The sequence below is a fragment of the Glycine max genome, chromosome 16 (genome assembly GCF_000004515.6).
Source record: "Glycine max cultivar Williams 82 chromosome 16, Glycine_max_v4.0, whole genome shotgun sequence".
Taxonomy (NCBI): domain Eukaryota; kingdom Viridiplantae; phylum Streptophyta; class Magnoliopsida; order Fabales; family Fabaceae; genus Glycine; species Glycine max.
Genome location: NC_038252.2, coordinates 36,191,815 through 36,211,012, shown reverse-complemented (window position 1 = coordinate 36,211,012; position 19,198 = coordinate 36,191,815). Strand labels below are relative to the sequence as shown.

Below are 19,198 nucleotides of genomic sequence, written 5' to 3'. Positions count from 1 at the left end.
GATATATCCTCTGTCTGGATGTAATCTTGGCCCTTAATAGTCCAGAAACTCTCTGAATCTATTCTACTGTGTCTCTTTTGGATGATTCTATCTCTTTCTGTCTTTTAGTCTCAGCTCAAGTTGGAATGATCTATTTATACTTCAATTAGGCCTCCAAAGAACCAAAACACACACAAATTTTTAACCTGTAAATCTTACTCTTCAAATTCCAAAGTGGATAGTGCAATACAATTGTATATATTTTCAGGCCGGACGATGTTGGACGCTTTAGCCCATCCAAAAGGGAAAAAAAATTATATATAGTTTTACGCAACATTCTAAATAGTTGAAATATATATATTGCTTAATTATAATCCAACTTTATATATATCTTTATAGAGTTGTTTACATTATTTAAGAGTGGTTTATTATTTTAGTATATTTCCCTTTAAAATAATATATTTTATTCTCAATTATTTGCTTTTAATTACAATTTTAAATATTTTTAATTATTTAAATAAATTATGGACATAAACACTGTTTATTTTAATTTATATTTAAGAAACACAACTTGAATTAAAAGATATGTAATGTATGTCATGCTTTCTAATTTAATTATCATGTACGGTTATGTAATGTTATATTTCTAAAGACTTCTTAATCAAGTGACAGGAAGCTTGATTTGGCATAATTAATAAAGTCTTGTAAAGAGAAGAAATAGATGTCACTACAACTTTATCCCTTTGTACTTAACTTGAGCTAATTGAGTGGAATGTAATTTGTGAAAAGATTAATTTTCATATATTGATAGTATAATTTTTTATATAATTAATTAAAAATAACTTTAAATACTATTTTTAAAGTAATTATTAAAAAAACAATTATATAATTAAATAAAAAAAATATTTTCGAATTCAAACTCACTCGTGACTAAACTAGTCAAAAAGAATAACTTTATCATCACCATCGCAACTTATGATTAGATAATAGTAGTAGTATTAGAAAAACACTACTATCAACCCATATTTTAATTAAATTCACTTTTAAATACCAAAAGTTAAAAAAAAAAAAATAGAATCCCTACCTACCAGGTGAAAAACTAATCTCCTTGTACTCTTTTTCATACTCATGAAACTCAAGATTAAACTCACATGATAAATCAATGTGAAGCCTTCCTCTTGGACTAAGGTACAAATTCAAAGTCTATATTGTTCTGTTTCTCCCACCGAAAAAAATAAAATAAAAGGGAAAAGACCTCCAACTCTAACACCTATATAAAACCCCACACACAACCCCTTCTTCTCAATCCTCACATCTTTCTCTCTCTCTCTCTCTCTCTGTTTCAAGTCTATTCAAAACAATACCATTTTTTTCCCCTCCACACGGACACAAAGTAGCTACAACACACCATGTGTCATCCAACTCTTGACGTCACTTGCAATTGCCAATGCTGCAGCACTTCGCCTCCTGATTGCCCAATTTCAATCACTAACCCTTTGATCTCCAAACCCCAAAACACCACCACACCACCACCACCACCTCATCAACATAACAACACAACAACAAAAACAAAAACACCACCACCATCAACAACAGCAACAAAAACAACAACAGCACCAAAACCCCATCATGTCCCTGAAGCCATCAAAGAAGTGTTTTCAATATCCAAAATTGTCATCCCAATGATCCTCACTGGCCTCCTCCTCTACTGCCGCTCCATGATCTCCATGCTCTTCCTTGGCCATCTTGGTGAGCTAGCTTTAGCTGGTGGCTCTCTAGCTATTGGCTTTGCAAACATCACTGGCTATTCAATTCTCTCAGGCCTAGCTGTGGGAATGGAACCAATTTGTGGCCAAGCCTTTGGTGCCAAAAGATTCACCCTCCTTGGCCTCTGCTTACAAAGAACCATTCTCCTTCTTCTATTCACTTCCCTCCCCATATCACTCCTTTGGCTCTACATGAAGCAAATTCTCCTCCTTTGTGGCCAGGATGTGGCCATAGCCACACAAGCCCAATCATATCTTGTTTACTCCATTCCTGACCTCATAGCACAATCCTTCCTACACCCTTTGAGAATTTACCTCAGAACCCAATCCATTACTCTCCCTCTCACTCTTTGTGCAAGTTTTTCTATTCTCCTTCACATACCCATCAACTATTTCCTTGTGGCTCACCTCAAGCTTGGAATCAAAGGGGTTGCTCTTGGTGGGGTGTTGACAAACTTCAACCTTGTGGCTTCCTTGATTCTTTACATAGTCTTCTCTGGCACTCACAAGAAAACATGGGGTGGTTTCTCCTTTGAGTGCTTCACACAGTGGAAGTCTCTTCTCAATTTGGCCATTCCAAGCTGTGTTTCGGTGTGCTTGGAGTGGTGGTGGTATGAGATCATGATTTTGTTGTGTGGTTTGTTGGTGAACCCCAAGGCTACTGTGGCTTCAATGGGGATTCTCATTCAAACCACTTCTTTGCTTTACATTTTCCCTTCTTCATTGAGCTTCAGTGTGTCAACAAGAGTTGGCAACAAGCTTGGTGCACAAAAGCCCTCAAAGGCAAGGCTTTCTGCCATTGTGGGGTTGTCTTGCAGCTTCATGTCAGGTGTCTTGGCATTGGTTTTTGCTCTCATGGTTAGGAACACATGGGCTAGCATGTTCACAAAGGACAAGGATATTATAACTTTGACATCTATGGTGTTACCTATAATTGGTCTTTGTGAGCTTGGGAATTGCCCTCAAACAACAGGGTGTGGGGTGCTGAGAGGCACAGCAAGGCCTAAAGTTGGTGCTAACATCAACTTGGGATGCTTCTATCTTGTGGGAATGCCTGTGTCCATTTGGCTGGCCTTTTTCACTGGCTATGACTTTCAAGGGCTCTGGCTTGGCCTTCTTGCAGCTCAAGGGTCTTGCGCAGTGACCATGTTGGTGGTTCTTTGTAGAACTGATTGGGAATTCGAGGCTCAAAGAGCCAAGAAACTCACAGGAATGGGAGGAGCAGCTTCTGGTGTTGATCAGAGCCGTGAGGTTGATCCAGAGAAGCCACTCAAACATGAAAGCAATGAAGATTCTTTGCTGCTCGCTGACTCAGATGAAAATGAACAGTGATTGGTTTAAAATTCATCAACTTCCTTAAAGAGAAAAACAAAAACTGAAGAGAAGAGGATAAGATGTTTCGTAAATTTGTCTTTAACTGTATAGGGCAGTAGGGTAGAGACAGAGGATAGCATTTTTATTTTATGATTTTTAGATAACATTAGATGCAGTTCCTTAAGTGTTTTTTTTTTTTGTTATTTTCAAATTAAAATTAGAGTTTTATCTCGGTAATTTGCATAATACAAGTTTACATAGGAAAAAAAATAGTATAAGTTACCCATGTGAAACTTCAATTTTGATTTTAAAAAATAATACTAAAAGCACGTAAGTTACTGCTGCACCTAAGTTTTGTCCTTAAGAAAAATTCACTGGGGTATATGCCTCTCCTCTAAGGACTTCTGCTATTTCCAGTAAAATTCAATTACATCTTGCAGGGCATTGAATGTCATTGGAAGTAGGAAAATGGGGTGTCCAGGAGGAGTAACCATTATTTCTGTAACGTACTCTTTTTTTGTTCAGCTTTGCACAGAAGAAGAGAATAGGCCCTCATTTCATGATTTATGCTTATTACTATTGACTTGTCTGTTCCTCTCTTTTTTCTACCTCAATACATTCACCTTTTGTCCTCTCTCTCTTCTTCTCTTCCTTTGTTCATGTTCTCTAAAAGAAGTCATTATATAAGCTACAACAAGCTTTAGAGAATCTGCCTACTCTATTTGGAGTTGTATTTTGGCAAATTATATGATCAATAGAAAATGGAAAAGAGAAATATCTATATGAGAAAAAGAATTAAAGTAAAACCAGAATTATTCTGAAGCTTAAGAATTTCTTAATATATTGAAACTTAACATTGACTTGAGAATTAGGAGCTTCTATTTATGTATAGCAGCCAGCCTGACACTTATTTTGGGAACGAATTGCACGTTGTTGTAACTTTAATGTATCAGTGGATATAAAATAATGCGTTTTCTTCTCACCCCACATAAATTGAAGCAAAGGCTTAGCTAGCTGTATTTGGTTCCTTGTTACTAAACTAAGATCTTCGGTCCTATCATTGCACTGCCATGGCACTTCAACCTATGCCTAATTGACAACATTATTATATGTAAGAGATTTAGTCAAAGAAATTAATTATCAAGAGTTATTTTTAGAATTTGATTAGGCAATAGTATATTTAAAGAAGTCCCTTTTAGCTGTTTCTAAGTGACAATCAGTTTTTATTTTGTTTTTTGGGATTGCATAGATAGAGACTGGAGTTGGTTTCACTATCAAGTATTAATTTCATGATCCTCACACCTTGAAAACTTGCTACTCTGTTAATTCAACTTTTCCCTCTCCTTCTACTTATACTTATACATGGGACAAAATAAAATAAAAGAAAAAGTACACCTCTCCCCGTTGGCATTGTACTAGGAAAGATCTCAACTATCAAATATTGTTTGCTTAAAATAAGATGGGGATCGTAACAAACGTGGAGTCACTAGCAATTCAGATCACAAGATCAATCACTCATGGGGCAGAGTTTGACCAATTGATATAATGCGGAGTTTCTATTTGTTCAAGGACCACATTAAATGGATATGTGGAAATCTATGTTTTAATGTTCAAGTGGTGGAAATTTGTCGTGGAGTTAGCAAGTACAAGGTAATCTCACTCAGTGTGAAGATTGTAGTATTTTGGAGTATAAAAAATGTTTAGAACTTGAATTTCAAGTCAAACTCACTCACGGGTAGGACAACAATTTAAGGCATAAAATTGGGGTGTCATTGCCCAACGCCGGCAACTAAGTGGTCTTACTTTGTTTCCTCTCCTACTTTTATGGTTCTTGTGCCTTTTGTCTGAATTTAAACTTTTTCTTTTTAATCTAAAATATCCTCAAGCCAAGAATTATAAGTTAATTTATCGAAACATTAAAATCTTTATAAAAGTTGACCTCTCTCAATAAACGTTCTTCTATACACTTATCTAAAAACTGAATACCTAAATATGTTTAATAAGCATGATTATCTGCGAATTATATCATAATAATTAGTGAATTTGTGCTTTGTGGCACTGATCATGACCCTGTCCAAAACTTTTGGTGGACATGATGTTGTGGCCTTTTACTATTAAATAAAATAAGATGCAACAAAAAATAAAAACCATTAGTTAGGCACAAAATGGGATGGGTACTTTTTTGTGCATATAAGCAGAGGAATTTATGCACATTCATATTTTCAAAGTAAAAGAGCACTGCAAGTTGCAGATCAAGTTGCACATTGATTTAATGGGGGTAACAGATTCTTATGAAGAGTCACCAGTAAGACATTTTTATTTGGGGGGGGAGGGGGGGACAAAATCTTCACACCCTCTTTGCTTAGCTTTGTTGCTTTCATTATTAATTGATAGCAATAATAATAAAGATGACACTATTTTTGTTGGAAATCAACGTAGAGTCTGGGAAATGGGGAATCAAATTTCCTCCTTTTTAAAAAAAAAAATTACTCTTTATTTTATTTTATTAAAAGGGGATGAAGTTGATAGAAATATTGGATAGCTTATTCTACCACGATTCCTCAAAATTCCTTTTCTAAGGAGCTTATGTTAAAGGACAAGTATATACTTTTACAATAAATTGACTTGTTTTGGTTTTGATCACTTGGCTTTGATTCTTCAAATTTTTTAATGTTCCATGACAAAAAAAAAAATGTATTCGGATAAATTTCTTTTCAATTTTATTTACGAATTGGCTGGTGACAAAGGTTATTGGACCAACAGTTTGTGACAAATTCAAGTGCACGTACGGTTTTATTATAACTTGGTTTGTTTAAGTCAAATTTTTTAAATTGTTTTAGTGCTTGCATTGTTCTAGCATCAAAAAACAGCACCACTCATTTTATCATAATTTTAGCAAGCAAGATAACATAAACAAGGTTGTGAAGTAGACATTTTACGAGATAAAACTATACAAAAATTAAGAAAAGGATCAAACTTCAAAACTTGAAACCAGGGGATTATTTGAAGGATGTTCTAAAAGTCAACGAGCATTTAAGGATGATTAAGAAACATTTTAGAGAATATTATTTTGATTAATTAAGTTTATTTGAGTTAATATAAACTATTTGCGTGTAAAATATTTATTAAGATGGAAAAGATTCCTTTAAAATGAACTTATCTTTGTGTGCCTGCTGAAAGATAGAAATTCATATATATCACCAGAGTTCTTAATTCCAAATGACAGCTCCTCTAACCTTTCATATAATCTTGCCTAAATGACTACGATTAAACATGATGTACATCACCAACAATTAATTAAGAAAATTCAATATATTTACTTTCAAACATTAAAATTTTATTCAATCAAATCCAATAGTATTATTCAAAAATTAAGGAAATATCAAAAAATATCTCATAGAAATTATATAAAAAAACATTTTTGAAGAGAAAATCAGGTTGAAAATCTGTTCTTGTGTAAATATTCTTTAAAATTGAAGACCTTTTCATGGAGATGTTATCTCTTTTTAAAAAATTTATTTAGAAAATTGATAGTTATATATTTACTTTTTCTTTTATCTCACTTTTGCTTCATTTTTTCTTTATCTCTTCTCTTCTTCTCTTTATTCTATTTCATCATTTATCACATCTGTCACTTTTTTCTTTTTATCTTTTCTCTTTTTCTTTCTATCTCTCTTTTATCTACCTTCTTTCACCCCAAAGGGTGGATGTTAATAAGGACTCATTTATACATTATCCATAAATTTGTTTATTAAAAAAAACTCTGTTCAGGTGTTATTTTTTTTATTCATTGTTCAGGTGTTATCTGATTAGACTCTGCACACATAGTATAATGGTGTGCAAGCAGTTAACGGGAAACAGAAAAGCCCGAGAATGAAATGTCATGCATTTAAAAAAGAGCAATGCTGTTGATAGAAGTCAATCATCAGGTGTCATCTGATTAGATTTCCATCATTAAACTTTTTTTTTTCTGTTTAGAATTTGGTATGTCGAAAAAAATGAAAAAAAAATGTGGTTGACTTTTAATTATGGTCAACTGATTTATTTGCATGTTATATAGAATATTTATACTGGGATTGTGCTTTATAGATTCTTTATAAATTGCAATGATTAAGAAATACATAATACTTAGTCTTTTTACATGTAAATACCTTTTTTATTTTAATCACTGTGTAACTAATGTAAGGATATTATTATTTCCCCTCTGAGTAACATATAAAGTACTAGTATTTCTTATCTGTGAACCTTTTATATATAAAAAGATCAATGTCTATAAGATGTATGATCTGGCAAATTCATACGCATCTTTAATAATTTTTCTATAAATACTAAATTTTGTATAATAAATAACTCAAATATTTAACTTTTGGCAAAGTTATACGCATCTTTGATAATTTATATATTAGAAATACTAAAACTTATTAATCTAATCGCTAAATTATGTAATAATATATATAATATATTATTATTTATTCTAAGTTCTAGATAACATAGATATTTAACTTGTATGAAGTATTAATTAGTTGTATAATTATTTGAAATTATATAGACTCAATCTATCACAGGCAAATTTTAATGTAATGGTTAAATATTCACTAGGTTGATCTAGTGGTGGAGTATTTGAATAATATATATATGATATATCATAAATTTTTACTTCGATATGATTAATGAACACACAAAAAAAAAGTGTAATTGTTGAATTAATAAATTTTAACATTAAAAAAAATAGAAGTTTGTTAAGGTAACACTGGGAGTTAATGTCACATCATATCATATATGTGTAGAGGTGTTAATACTAATGATAAATGTTATCCCTATTATGTATGTCAGTATGTGTGTGTTGAGGTGGTAATAGATGGGCAGATATGGTAGGTACTAATTCTCATTCTCATTTACACATTAAAAAATATTTCTAAATTAATATTTGTGATAAGATAATTAACCATATGAAATTATTTCACGCTGTATGACTATTTAACTTAAATCAAAATAAATGTTCATATAAATTTTTTTGGTAGGTACTAATTCTCATTCTCCGTCTTTTGAAGATTTGCTTTAGCGACTTCACTCAAATAGCCCGCTAGGAACCTTCAAGAAAAATAAAATTCAGTTGGACAGTTTATAATTTTTTTCAAATTACTTTAACTTAATTAAAACTTGTTTTACAATTGCAGTCCATATTTAACAAACATAATAATCCTTGAGGAAAAATTAATTTGGCAAATTTTATCTCATTTTTAACTTTTTGATAAGCCTTACCTCCAACTTTTTACCTTATCACATCAGCTAAACCAAAAAGGTAAACTTTGTGAGTTTTTTAAAAGTTAAGGAAAAAATATGTGAATTTAATTTTTGGGAGTAAAATTAGCTAAAAATAAAAATTTGGAATTTTATATTTATATTTATATTTATATTTATATATATATATATATATATATATAAATAAGAGGGGAGAGATTAACTTACTTTAAAGATAATTTTAAAAGAATTACTTGTCATCCTAATCATTTATTTTTTTAAAATTTAATTGTTAAAATTAATTATTTATTATAATCATTGAATTTTAAGAATATGAATGGTCAGATCTAGAATGAAGAGTTACTCTTAAAATAAATTAATTTTGGAGAAAAAATTACATAGATTTATACTATATTTTGAGCACATATTAATATCTAGTATTAAAATATTAATTAAATACAAGATTGATAAAATTAAAAATTATATTTAAAGAAAATTTTCATATAAGAAACTATTTAAGTTTTAAATAAGGTAAACAAAGTCAAGCTCAAACATCTTTTTTTTCTAAAGAAGGCTAGGTACGTCAAGCTTTCGATTAGACTTTTTAAATAATAAATAGTTAATTTTGAGCAAGTCACTTTTTCACTAGACAAGTCTAAATTTTTAGTGCTCGACTCGGTTCAACTATTTACACCCTAGTTAAAAATGTAAAATATACAAATAAATAGAAAACTATGGTATTTTATGATATTTGAAAGAGAAATCTATGGCTAGTTGTGTAGTGTGTGAAAAGCACATTAAAAGGGAGAAAATGGAAAAGATCGAGTATGTCTAATCGATAGAAGGGTAAAAATGGAGTCTCATTCTCCAAATTGTATGTTCTAATTTATAATATAGGAGAAGATTCATAGGAAAGAAAATAAGCATATGCAACTCATTTTTTGGGTTGCTTCTACAAACAAATCAGTATTACATGCACGTGAGAAAAATCCATCACAAAAACTAGGACTTAACTCATCTAGAGATAAATATACTCTAGAAGATAAAATATAATGGCAATTATTAATTAAAAAATTAATGATTGATATTGTAATTAACTTTATGTTTTTTTTATATATGTATTTTATTTTATCATAATTTTCAAACGACTTTTTAATAATAAATGTTAGTACATTTTATTCTCCAAAATGCATCTCTCGTTTAAGCATTCGTTTTATTTTAGCAAGGAATCACTATAAGGGATAAAATACAATAATAACTACTTTTAATTTAAAAAAATCAATAATTGAAAGTATAATTAATTAATTAATTTTATATATATATATATATAATTTGGTCACAATTCTGCATAACTGATTTTTTAATCAACAATGATGAATATATTTTACTCTCTAAAGTACTCCCTCCGATTTATAAGAAACAAATTTCAGTATATATTAAACTAAAATTAAACTTGTTTTTTATGAAGAGAGAGAGAGAGAGATCGGAAGTAGTATATCTCATCATTTTAGACGAAACCAAATTGCCATAATTGATTGCACTTACAGTATTTTGTCTTTTAATGACTTTTTATAATAATTTATATGATTCTTTTACAATAATTCATACGAGTTTACCATATATTGTGACAATAGTTTCTAAAAACAAATTTGATATAATTGTTATTGTTCAAGTTAGGAGAGCTTGCAGTAATAAAAAAAGTTAACAGAGCTTGATATGATAGAATATTGAGCAGGCAGCGACCGTACAATAAGAATCACAAGTAGATTCTACAGAAAAGATTCTATATGATTTAATTAATTTTTTCTACACATGTATTATATATATTTAGTTGACTTCTAGGTTGGGAATATATATTTTTTGTGCGCCATGCTCAATCAAGAACATCACAAGATTCCTCGACCAAATGCAGACTGCAAGAACGGGAATAATGTAATCAAAGACATATTTTCTCAACATTTAATAAGTGAATCTGCAGATAGATGCAAAAATAATAATCATTAAAATAACCCTTTTGATGGTAAAAAAAAATGTAATCTAGTTATTATAAAACAAAATATGAAGTTAAACGAAAAACTTAAATTCAAAATCTAAATATAATTTCTGCAATTAGAACTATAACTCTTTTATTGATAACTATTTACTTAAGTGTTAAAGTTTAATATAGGGGAAGAGACTTGAGTTAGAATACTTGATATTTAAGGAAAACACTAATCTATCCTCAACACACACTGAATCAAATTTTTAAAGGAAAGATATATATTCATATTTAGTATTTGATCATCACTAAAAGAGAACTATCTAAAAAAACGTAAAAAGTAAAAAAAAAAAAAAGTATGAATATATTTTTAGTTTTTATAAGTTTGTATGTTTTTAATTTTGATATATGTATACGTTTTTTATTTTTAATTTTGGTTCTTGTAATTTTTTTGTTCATTTTTAATTCTAATAAATTTGTAATTACATAAATCAAAATTTAAAAATGCAACTTATATAAACTATAAATAAATAAAAAATTCTTAGAAGGACTAAAATTTAAAAAATGCAAAATATGTGGATTAGTTAGAGGAAGAGGACATTGTTCATACGCTTTTTAGCTATAATGAAAGTATGGAGAATATGGTTTGTCTCAAATTTGGGAGGAAGAATCAACGTCTGTCAGAGGTCCTATTTTGTTGGCCGATTTGCAGAGTTCTTGGGCAATTGGGTTCCAACGAAACCTGTGGTTTTTCCAAAAGAAGAATTATCCTCTGGAGAAGGCAAGCAGATTCTTAAGCGGTGGTTTCATAAAGGCTAATTTTAAGGTTTGTTTTTTGGGATCACTGTGGTGAATTTTTTGTAACTGTTATGATCTGCACATTGCGGAAGCTATCGCGTTCAGATGGGATGCTGATCCTGTTACTAACCTTTCCTTTCTCTCCGTCCAGATTGAATCGAATTAACAAACGTGTTAGAATACAAATGTGAGATAAAATTTTAAGTCAAATAAAAATAAAAAAATTAAACACTATAAATAAATAAATAAAAGACTCATAAATCTGAAGTTTTCTTATAGATTGCTTTGGTAGAGGGAAAAGGTTGTTGGGAACAATTATTTGGATATTGTAGTTAAGGATTGCTCTAGTTTTGTGAATTCTAGATTCTCCAATTCTCTGGTTTTTGTTCACAGATCAGCTAGTAGAGTCACAGATTTCATGGCTCATTTTTCTTTTGAGTGTAAAGAAAGATTTTGGATTAAGGACATCCCTCACCAATTAGAACCTATTATCTAAGGCTTTCAACCATTTTCTTTGTGAATGAAATATCAAGCTTAAAAAAAAAATTATAAGAATCAAATTTTAAAAAAAGTTTATAAATTTACAGCGATTAAAAATATATTTAATTCAAAAGATTTAAATTATTATAGAAAGTTTGCGCCTAAAAGGCAACATTATCATAAGGACAACATTCATAAGCATACCAAATTAAACATGCCTGATTAGAGTGCAACAGGATTAAGAGTCGTGTATGATCATAAGACGAAATCAAAATGCTTAAAAAAAAATAAGATGAAAAAAATAATAGAAAGGTTATCAAAGGATTGTAAAATCAAAAGCTACATGTGATCAGGAAACATGTCAAGATGCAAACTGAATTAAAAACTTCAACATATCTACATTTTTCAGAATTAGCATATGCCATGCAATAAAAGAAAAAAAAAGTCTTAAATTTGCTTTGAAACATGTTCTAAAAGCAAAGATATTATATGACAAAATAGTGATGCAAACCAAGTGAACAATTCAAGTAAAGTTGATGGACATGCAATGAAGAGCAAGATGTGAGTATTTTGAAGATTTTTAGTTTTCCAAAAGCAAGAAACTAAGAAGTTGTCAAGGAATACTCCATTGAGGAAATTTAGCTAAAAAAAACTGTTTGAATTAAAAAAAAAAAACTGTTAAGGAATGATTATTTTAGGGAGAGAAATTCCAGAATAAGCAACAAAAAAAATCTTCAAAATAGGAATAATATTTTTCTTCAAGTTATCCATAGGTTGGATTCTATTGTGAGCCACTCTCCTTATCAACCCTTTAATCTTTGAAGGGATAGACATCTTAAAAAGGTATTTGAAAAAAATTTCATCATCCGAATTTCCTTCTCTATGTAAGGCATTATACCTCCTTTATCACATACTTTTTTTCCATCATTTAATTTCCAACCAGACCTATTCTTCGATCCATACTTGGTTGAAAGTCATTAATGATGTTACAATTGTTGAACTAATGGAAGGTCCCATTGGAATCATGCCCTTCTCCATGATAATTCCCAACACCATCTCCCCTCATACCACCTCCATAAGATACTTTTCTACTTCTCCTCGAAATTTAGATACACCCTACTTAGCTTAGAACATAAGCTTTCCTCCCCTATCCAGCTAGAGTGTCAAAAGCTCACCTCACTCACAAACCCCACTTCTCTCACAATATTCTCTTGAAACCACCCAAGGTCTTTTTCAAAAATCTCACAACAACTCATAAGATCACACCATTATAGGGACCCTTTTTTTTTCATAACACACTCTCACAAGACCCTCCAAGTTACTAATACCAAATTTTTCCATGAACATATCTCTCCAAAGACACTTTTCACCACTCAAAAGCCTCCTAAGTAATTTCCCTAAAAGAGCCTCATTGAAAAGCTCTAAGTTTTTTATTCCAAGTCCACCCTTCTCAATTGGATAACATACAACATTCCAGTTCACCCATAACACATTTTTTTTCTCACCCTTAGCCCCTGTAAAAAATTTCTTTGTATTATATTTAAAATAGCAATGACTTTCTTAAGAGCAATGAAAAACAATAAGAGGTATAATCAAGGAAAGTGAAGAGAGTACCGACTTCACATACGTTATTTTTTTGTGTTATTTTTCCTTTACTTACTATTATATTTAATTTTCTCGTTGTTTATTTTAAATTACATAAAGAAAATTAGAAATGGAAACTGTTTTTTGTATTTTCAGCCATGACTACCAATTAATAGCCATGTTTGGTCAAAGACTAAGTTGGCATGATAACCTATAAGTCGATCAAAACTTTGCTTAATGGGTGATCACTATATTACATTTTTAAATTTATGAGATTTATTAGGGTTTTTTTTAAGGATCTAAACAACATATGAAGTTAAATTTATATGAATTAATTGAAATTAAAACATATTTAAAGTTTTTAATTAACATATACATTCACCTTCGTTGTGTTGTTGCATCACTAAAAAAAATCTTCATTATGTGGGGAATAAGATGTCCGGCCGTTTCAATTAATAAGTTTTTGCATAACTTAATTAACCAGCTATCATTTAAAAAAAAAAAAACAATTAACCAGCTATCATGCCATAATAACAATAGCGGAAAAAATATATTAATTAGCTTTATCCATTATGAAAGATAACATTATCAGCATTGAAAAGAAAATGTCACAAATAACATATATATGAGTTGTGTCTCCAAACTGGTTACATTCAAAGTTTCAATAAGTTCCTAAGTCCATTGATTAGCTAAAGCATGTTTTCTTGCCTACAATAAGATGATTCATTCATTTACAATAAAATAATATAAATCTACAGTAGAGCCGTCTTAATCAGTAGTCTTCAATGTGCTTGACATGCTTATTGCATTATCTATATCTTCATTGATTAAAGAATAATAACAACAACAATTATTATATTCATAATTAAACTATATATTATATGAAACAAACCATAGGCAGATTAGGTCAACATGTCAGTGTTATACATAAATTTATATCATCAAATCATATTTATTTTCATAAAGCACTCTGATCAATTAACTAAATTTATTTCATTTAAATTTTATTTAAATTTTAGTTATAATTATTTTTATTTAATTATATTAGTTATTTAAATAATCATATTCCGATCATTCAAATTACAATAAGTAATTAAGTGTTTCTATTTCATTTTAAAATTCAAATTTCTATATTATATAACAAATAAGATACAAATTTTAGGTAATTAATTATATATAATGCTATCTACAAATAAATTAAATATTTTCATATATTCCGTGCTGAATGTCACCACAAATGGTTAGCAGATTGTGCGTTGGCTGATCCAGCTCAACAAAAGATGCTTAAATTCCAAAAAACAAAATGCCTGATTAGTTTTGGTGATTTATTACTACTATGTACTAATTATAAAATTAATGTGTTAGCATTTGGACCACCTGGATTCTAAATGATACAAAGGCTACCATATGATGCCAAGTGGTAGCATATGAACTACTTAGTTGGCCTCTGTATGGGTTGACCTACAATAATAATGATAAGATGCTAGCTAGTCTACCTTGAGTGTTCAGAAAGGTCATATATAATGAATCCTCCCATTAGCCATAACTATATGATGATGTCGACCGATGCCCCTTTCAATGGATATTTGTTCGTCATCCAAATTAACTCAGAGATCAACAAGGAAAATATTAAGATATTTTGGCCGGGTTATTTCAAAATAAGATATGTTCATTGGATCACATTCATCAAAGTATGTAAACATGCATGACAAAGTGTCATAATATTATAATCAACCTAGGTTATATTGTGAATCATTACTAGTTTTGCATGAATTTCATGGCCAATGATTCTTTTAATTTGATTAAGGGGTCACTAAAGGAACAGACAGATTATATTATTGGGGGTATTTAATTATGGCTATGTTGAATTTATCTTGTTCATATTATATTTTGCTTGGGTTAGAACTTATATATATATTAACAACTTGAGCTCCAGCTTCACCATTGCTTGGGGCAACATCCCCGATCACCAATCCTTGCTCTTAAAATGACAACACCTAAAAGTTTTTAATTTTTATGTTAATTAAATAATTATTTCATATATATTACACCATCCTTTCCATTATAATTGTCATCTTAAATTTCACATATACCGGTAAAATCTAATAAATATATGAAAGATAACAATAATTTTATAAAATTAACTTTATTATTATTAATTCATTTTTTATTTTTATTGTTTATATCATTAATATTATAAGGGGTATAAATAAAAAAATATAATTAATAGTTATATTGAAAAGCTAACATAATAATTATTGTTAAACAATTTTATTTTTTTTACATGACGATTATTTTGAGATGGAGGAAGTAATTACTAATTTAGACTAATAACATGTTATTGTTAGTTTGAATTTTATGAATGAAAAACAAAAGAAGAGATCATGTTAAAAGTGATAATCCAAGTTCCAACATAAATTAGTTATAACAAAATTAGTGAATGTCCACCAATATTGTGACCCCAAAAAAATTACTAATTTGGACTAGACTTACCATATCCTAAGATATAAACCAACCTACAAATTAATATCTCAGTGAAAATAATTATTTGTGCCTCAACTTTGCTTCTATTGATATAATTTTTACTTAAAATAAATTAAATTATTTGTATTATATAGATATCAAATGTTTATAACTAACAATATAATGTATCTTTTAATAAACAATTAATTATACTTACAAGGTGTGATACAAGTGACAAATAGTGTGAGTCATCTGAGTATACGCTAGAAATTCAATTTCTGGTTATGTGAATAGAACAACAACACCTATAGAGATGAATTTTTCCTTAATTGATACTCTATTTTCTTGATAGATTAGTCTAATGACTTTTGAATCTAATGATATCTTATTCTAAAAAAAACATTGATAAACAATTATATTGATTTTTTTTTTTTACTACTCACACATCATATATTAGAATAATACATTCTTAAATTCATATTTTTATGTTAACAATTTTATTTTTATTAAGCAAAAGTTATATCAATAAACATATTACACTTATATCATTTTCCAGTTAGACACGGTGTTTTTTTTAAGTTTTATTTCTGAATCAAAAGTCTTATAAACAATATTATGCATGTCACGTTAATAATGATTTTGATATAATTTTTTATAAGTGCATGATTAAACTAATTGGAATATTTCTTCGTAAACAAAACTCATATAAGGACATAGTATATTTTTTCAGGTATTCAAACAGTTGCTTACTTTAATTAAAGTGGTATGCAACCTTTCGTTAGTCTCAAAATATTTCATGAGACATATATGTCAATACCAAAATCAAAATAGAGAGAACTCGTGAAATGAATTTTTGAATTATTGAATACATGTTTCTGTAAGAAAGATCATGACTAGCTGCTACATAATGGAGACAAATTTGAAGGAATTAATTATGTAGAAAATGAAGATTTGAAAATGAACAGTAGAGTAAAATACAAACCTATAGCACCCTCTTGGGAGACAAGACGCCTTACGGATACAAAATTGTACGTCGGCATGTAAATCAAATAGGGAAAATTATGGACAAATCTCACGTAGATAAGGCTCTGAAAGGTTACCCTTTAAAGTTCAAATCAAAACGTAATCTTGTGGCTACTTTTTGTGAACTTGAATAGCCGCGTGATGTGTCAATTTGGATCTCTTGGTGGTCATGAAAAGGCAAAAGGCACGTTTTTTCTAATCTCTATTTCTTTATCTCAATCATATCGTCACAGAATCCCACAGCTCATGAACGCTTAGGGCATGCCATAGACCAATCTTAGATCCTTTTTTGATTCTTATAGAGATGGGGTGTTCCATCAATTTCCCTTCTAACCATGCAAATAAATTATTTCCATTATTACAATTAATGAACAAAGTGATCAAGGCAATAAGGATTATTGTTGTTTAAGAGCTCAACGTAAAAATTTAAAAAAATATATACTAGTCCATACTACTCTGTTCTTACATGTAAGACTGTTTTTTGAAATTACTTGTTTTTCTAATACGATTCTTCATTAAGTTCTCTCTTGTATGAATTATTTTTTTTATCAAAACATTCTTAATTGTTTTACAATGAATACTATAAATTAATAAGATAATTCATTTGAAGTGATAAGATTATTAGTTTCGTAGTTATTGAGAGAAGGGGAAAAGAGAGATTGTGAGAGACGTAATAGACTAATAGTTTTAACAGCATACCTTAGACAACACTTTAATTTCAATCATATCACAAGCGCTGTAAGCAAACCATGGAGTACTCTTAGTCAACGTTTCTTTAAGGAAGAGATATCTAGCTGTGACTCTTACACAGAGGAAGGTGAGATAAGAAAAAAAACAGAACTTCTTATATTGTCATTGGTTCAGATTTTTTAATTAAGCGTTAACTTTTTATATAGGAAAAAAATGTTCCATTTTAATTATTATTTTAAAAAACTATGATATTAACTCCTATTTAGTTACTTATATACTTATTTTTACTTAATTTTTAACTATTTTACGTATTTATAGTGAAATTGAAAAAAAAATAAAGCATAATAAATGATAGATAAATTATAATAAATAGACGGTTGATCTCTCTTTTTTAATTTATAATAAATACAATTCTTCAAAGAATATAATAAATACATAAAATAAATTATAGATAAATTAACAATTAATAAGATAAACAAAGAGATAGAAAATACCAGATAAAAAATATATATAAAATGATATCAATTTCGAATCACAATTGCCTAATGTCCTGTGATTGATCATTATCGAAGAATACGGGAAAAATTATATTTCCTAGTTAGCATGCATGATCTTGATAAATTGCATACATGTGATGTTTCTAGGTAAATTCTTATAAAGATTTTTATTTCAATATTAGTGCATTATTAATAGTCAAATGCAGGTAAAAATTTTATAAAAATATCACAAAATAATTAATTGTTACGAACAACTATTACTAAAAAAATGATAAAAAGTGAAAAAAAAATGTAAAAGTACTAGATGATGTTGATTTAGATTTATACAGAAATAATTAATCAATATAACGTTGCCCAGATCTATGACATTGCCACGTAATTCAATTTTATTATACCCATTTTAGTACCTATTTGGTTCATCTGAATATTAATTATTTTTTATTAGTAAATAATTATTATTAATTTTTTAATTTTTTAAAAAAATCAAACTCACCTCCCCCTTCTCTTCATCACCATCAAATCAATTTTATAACCTCTTTCAATATTTAATTAGTTATATACGGCAAATATTTTTTTGGGAAAGTTGAGTAAACAAGGTGCAGCCCACGAGCTCATCTCTTTAACCACAACCTACAGTTAGGATTAGATATTTTATATCCCTATTTAAATAAAATATTCATGTCTAGATCGTTTAATTAACCTATGTTTAAAATGCATTGTGTAGAATTCATTTAGAGTGTACTAGTATTTTAATGTGTGCAATATACATTATTAAAATTTATTTTATATAATTAAATTTTATAACACGTATATACTTTTAAATATATAAATTATATTATAATTAAAATTTATAACTAATAAATATTTTTTAAAATATGTAAATTATATTTTAAATTTATAATAAATAATTTATATTGCAATATCAGTATATTTTTAATAATTGATAAAAAAATTAAAATAAAATATTAAAATTTAATTTAGAAATAAAGATGCTAGTAATGTTTAATTACATGTTTTATGTAAGTTTCGTAAATGATATGCTTTATATTCTAATGAATAATGATTTAACCCTTTTTATTATCTCAGTAAAGCATTCTTTACTCATAGGTGCAGAATCCAAGTTACAAGCAATAAAGGAAGATGTCAGTCTTCTCCATCCCATCAATGTTCAAAATTTTCAAAGAGGTTGAAATATTACAATAACACTGACAATATAATGCAAGGAAAATTCATAAAAGCCGGTAGGCATCGTACGTTCAATGATATATACAAACTAAGAACACTCTATAAACAGTAATAGGTTGGAAAAAAAATGGATAAAAATAAGTGAGAAACAGAGTTGAAATTGTAATTGTTTGGTTTAAGAAAAATAAAAAATAAAGAAC

The 19,198-nt window shown here is 28.9% G+C and overlaps 1 protein-coding gene and 1 long non-coding RNA gene across 2 annotated transcripts; one reads left to right on the top strand and one right to left on the bottom strand.

Annotated features, from left to right (window-relative positions):
- The first annotated feature begins 839 nt into the window (after positions 1 to 839).
- LOC100787316 (protein DETOXIFICATION 49) lies at positions 840 to 3,776 on the top strand. Its single transcript, XM_014768543.3, has one exon. The coding sequence runs from the start codon at positions 1,389 to 1,391 to the stop codon at positions 3,075 to 3,077; it is 1,689 nt and encodes a 562-aa protein (XP_014624029.1). The 5' UTR covers positions 840 to 1,388; the 3' UTR covers positions 3,078 to 3,776.
- A 12,673-nt stretch (positions 3,777 to 16,449) lies between these two features.
- LOC121173749 (uncharacterized) lies at positions 16,450 to 17,472 on the bottom strand. Its single transcript, XR_005889077.1, has 2 exons — positions 17,326 to 17,472; positions 16,450 to 16,955 (listed from the first exon to the last, which is right to left on the bottom strand). It is a non-coding gene; the product is annotated as an uncharacterized lncRNA (long non-coding RNA).
- Between the last annotated feature and the right edge of the window lie 1,726 nt (positions 17,473 to 19,198).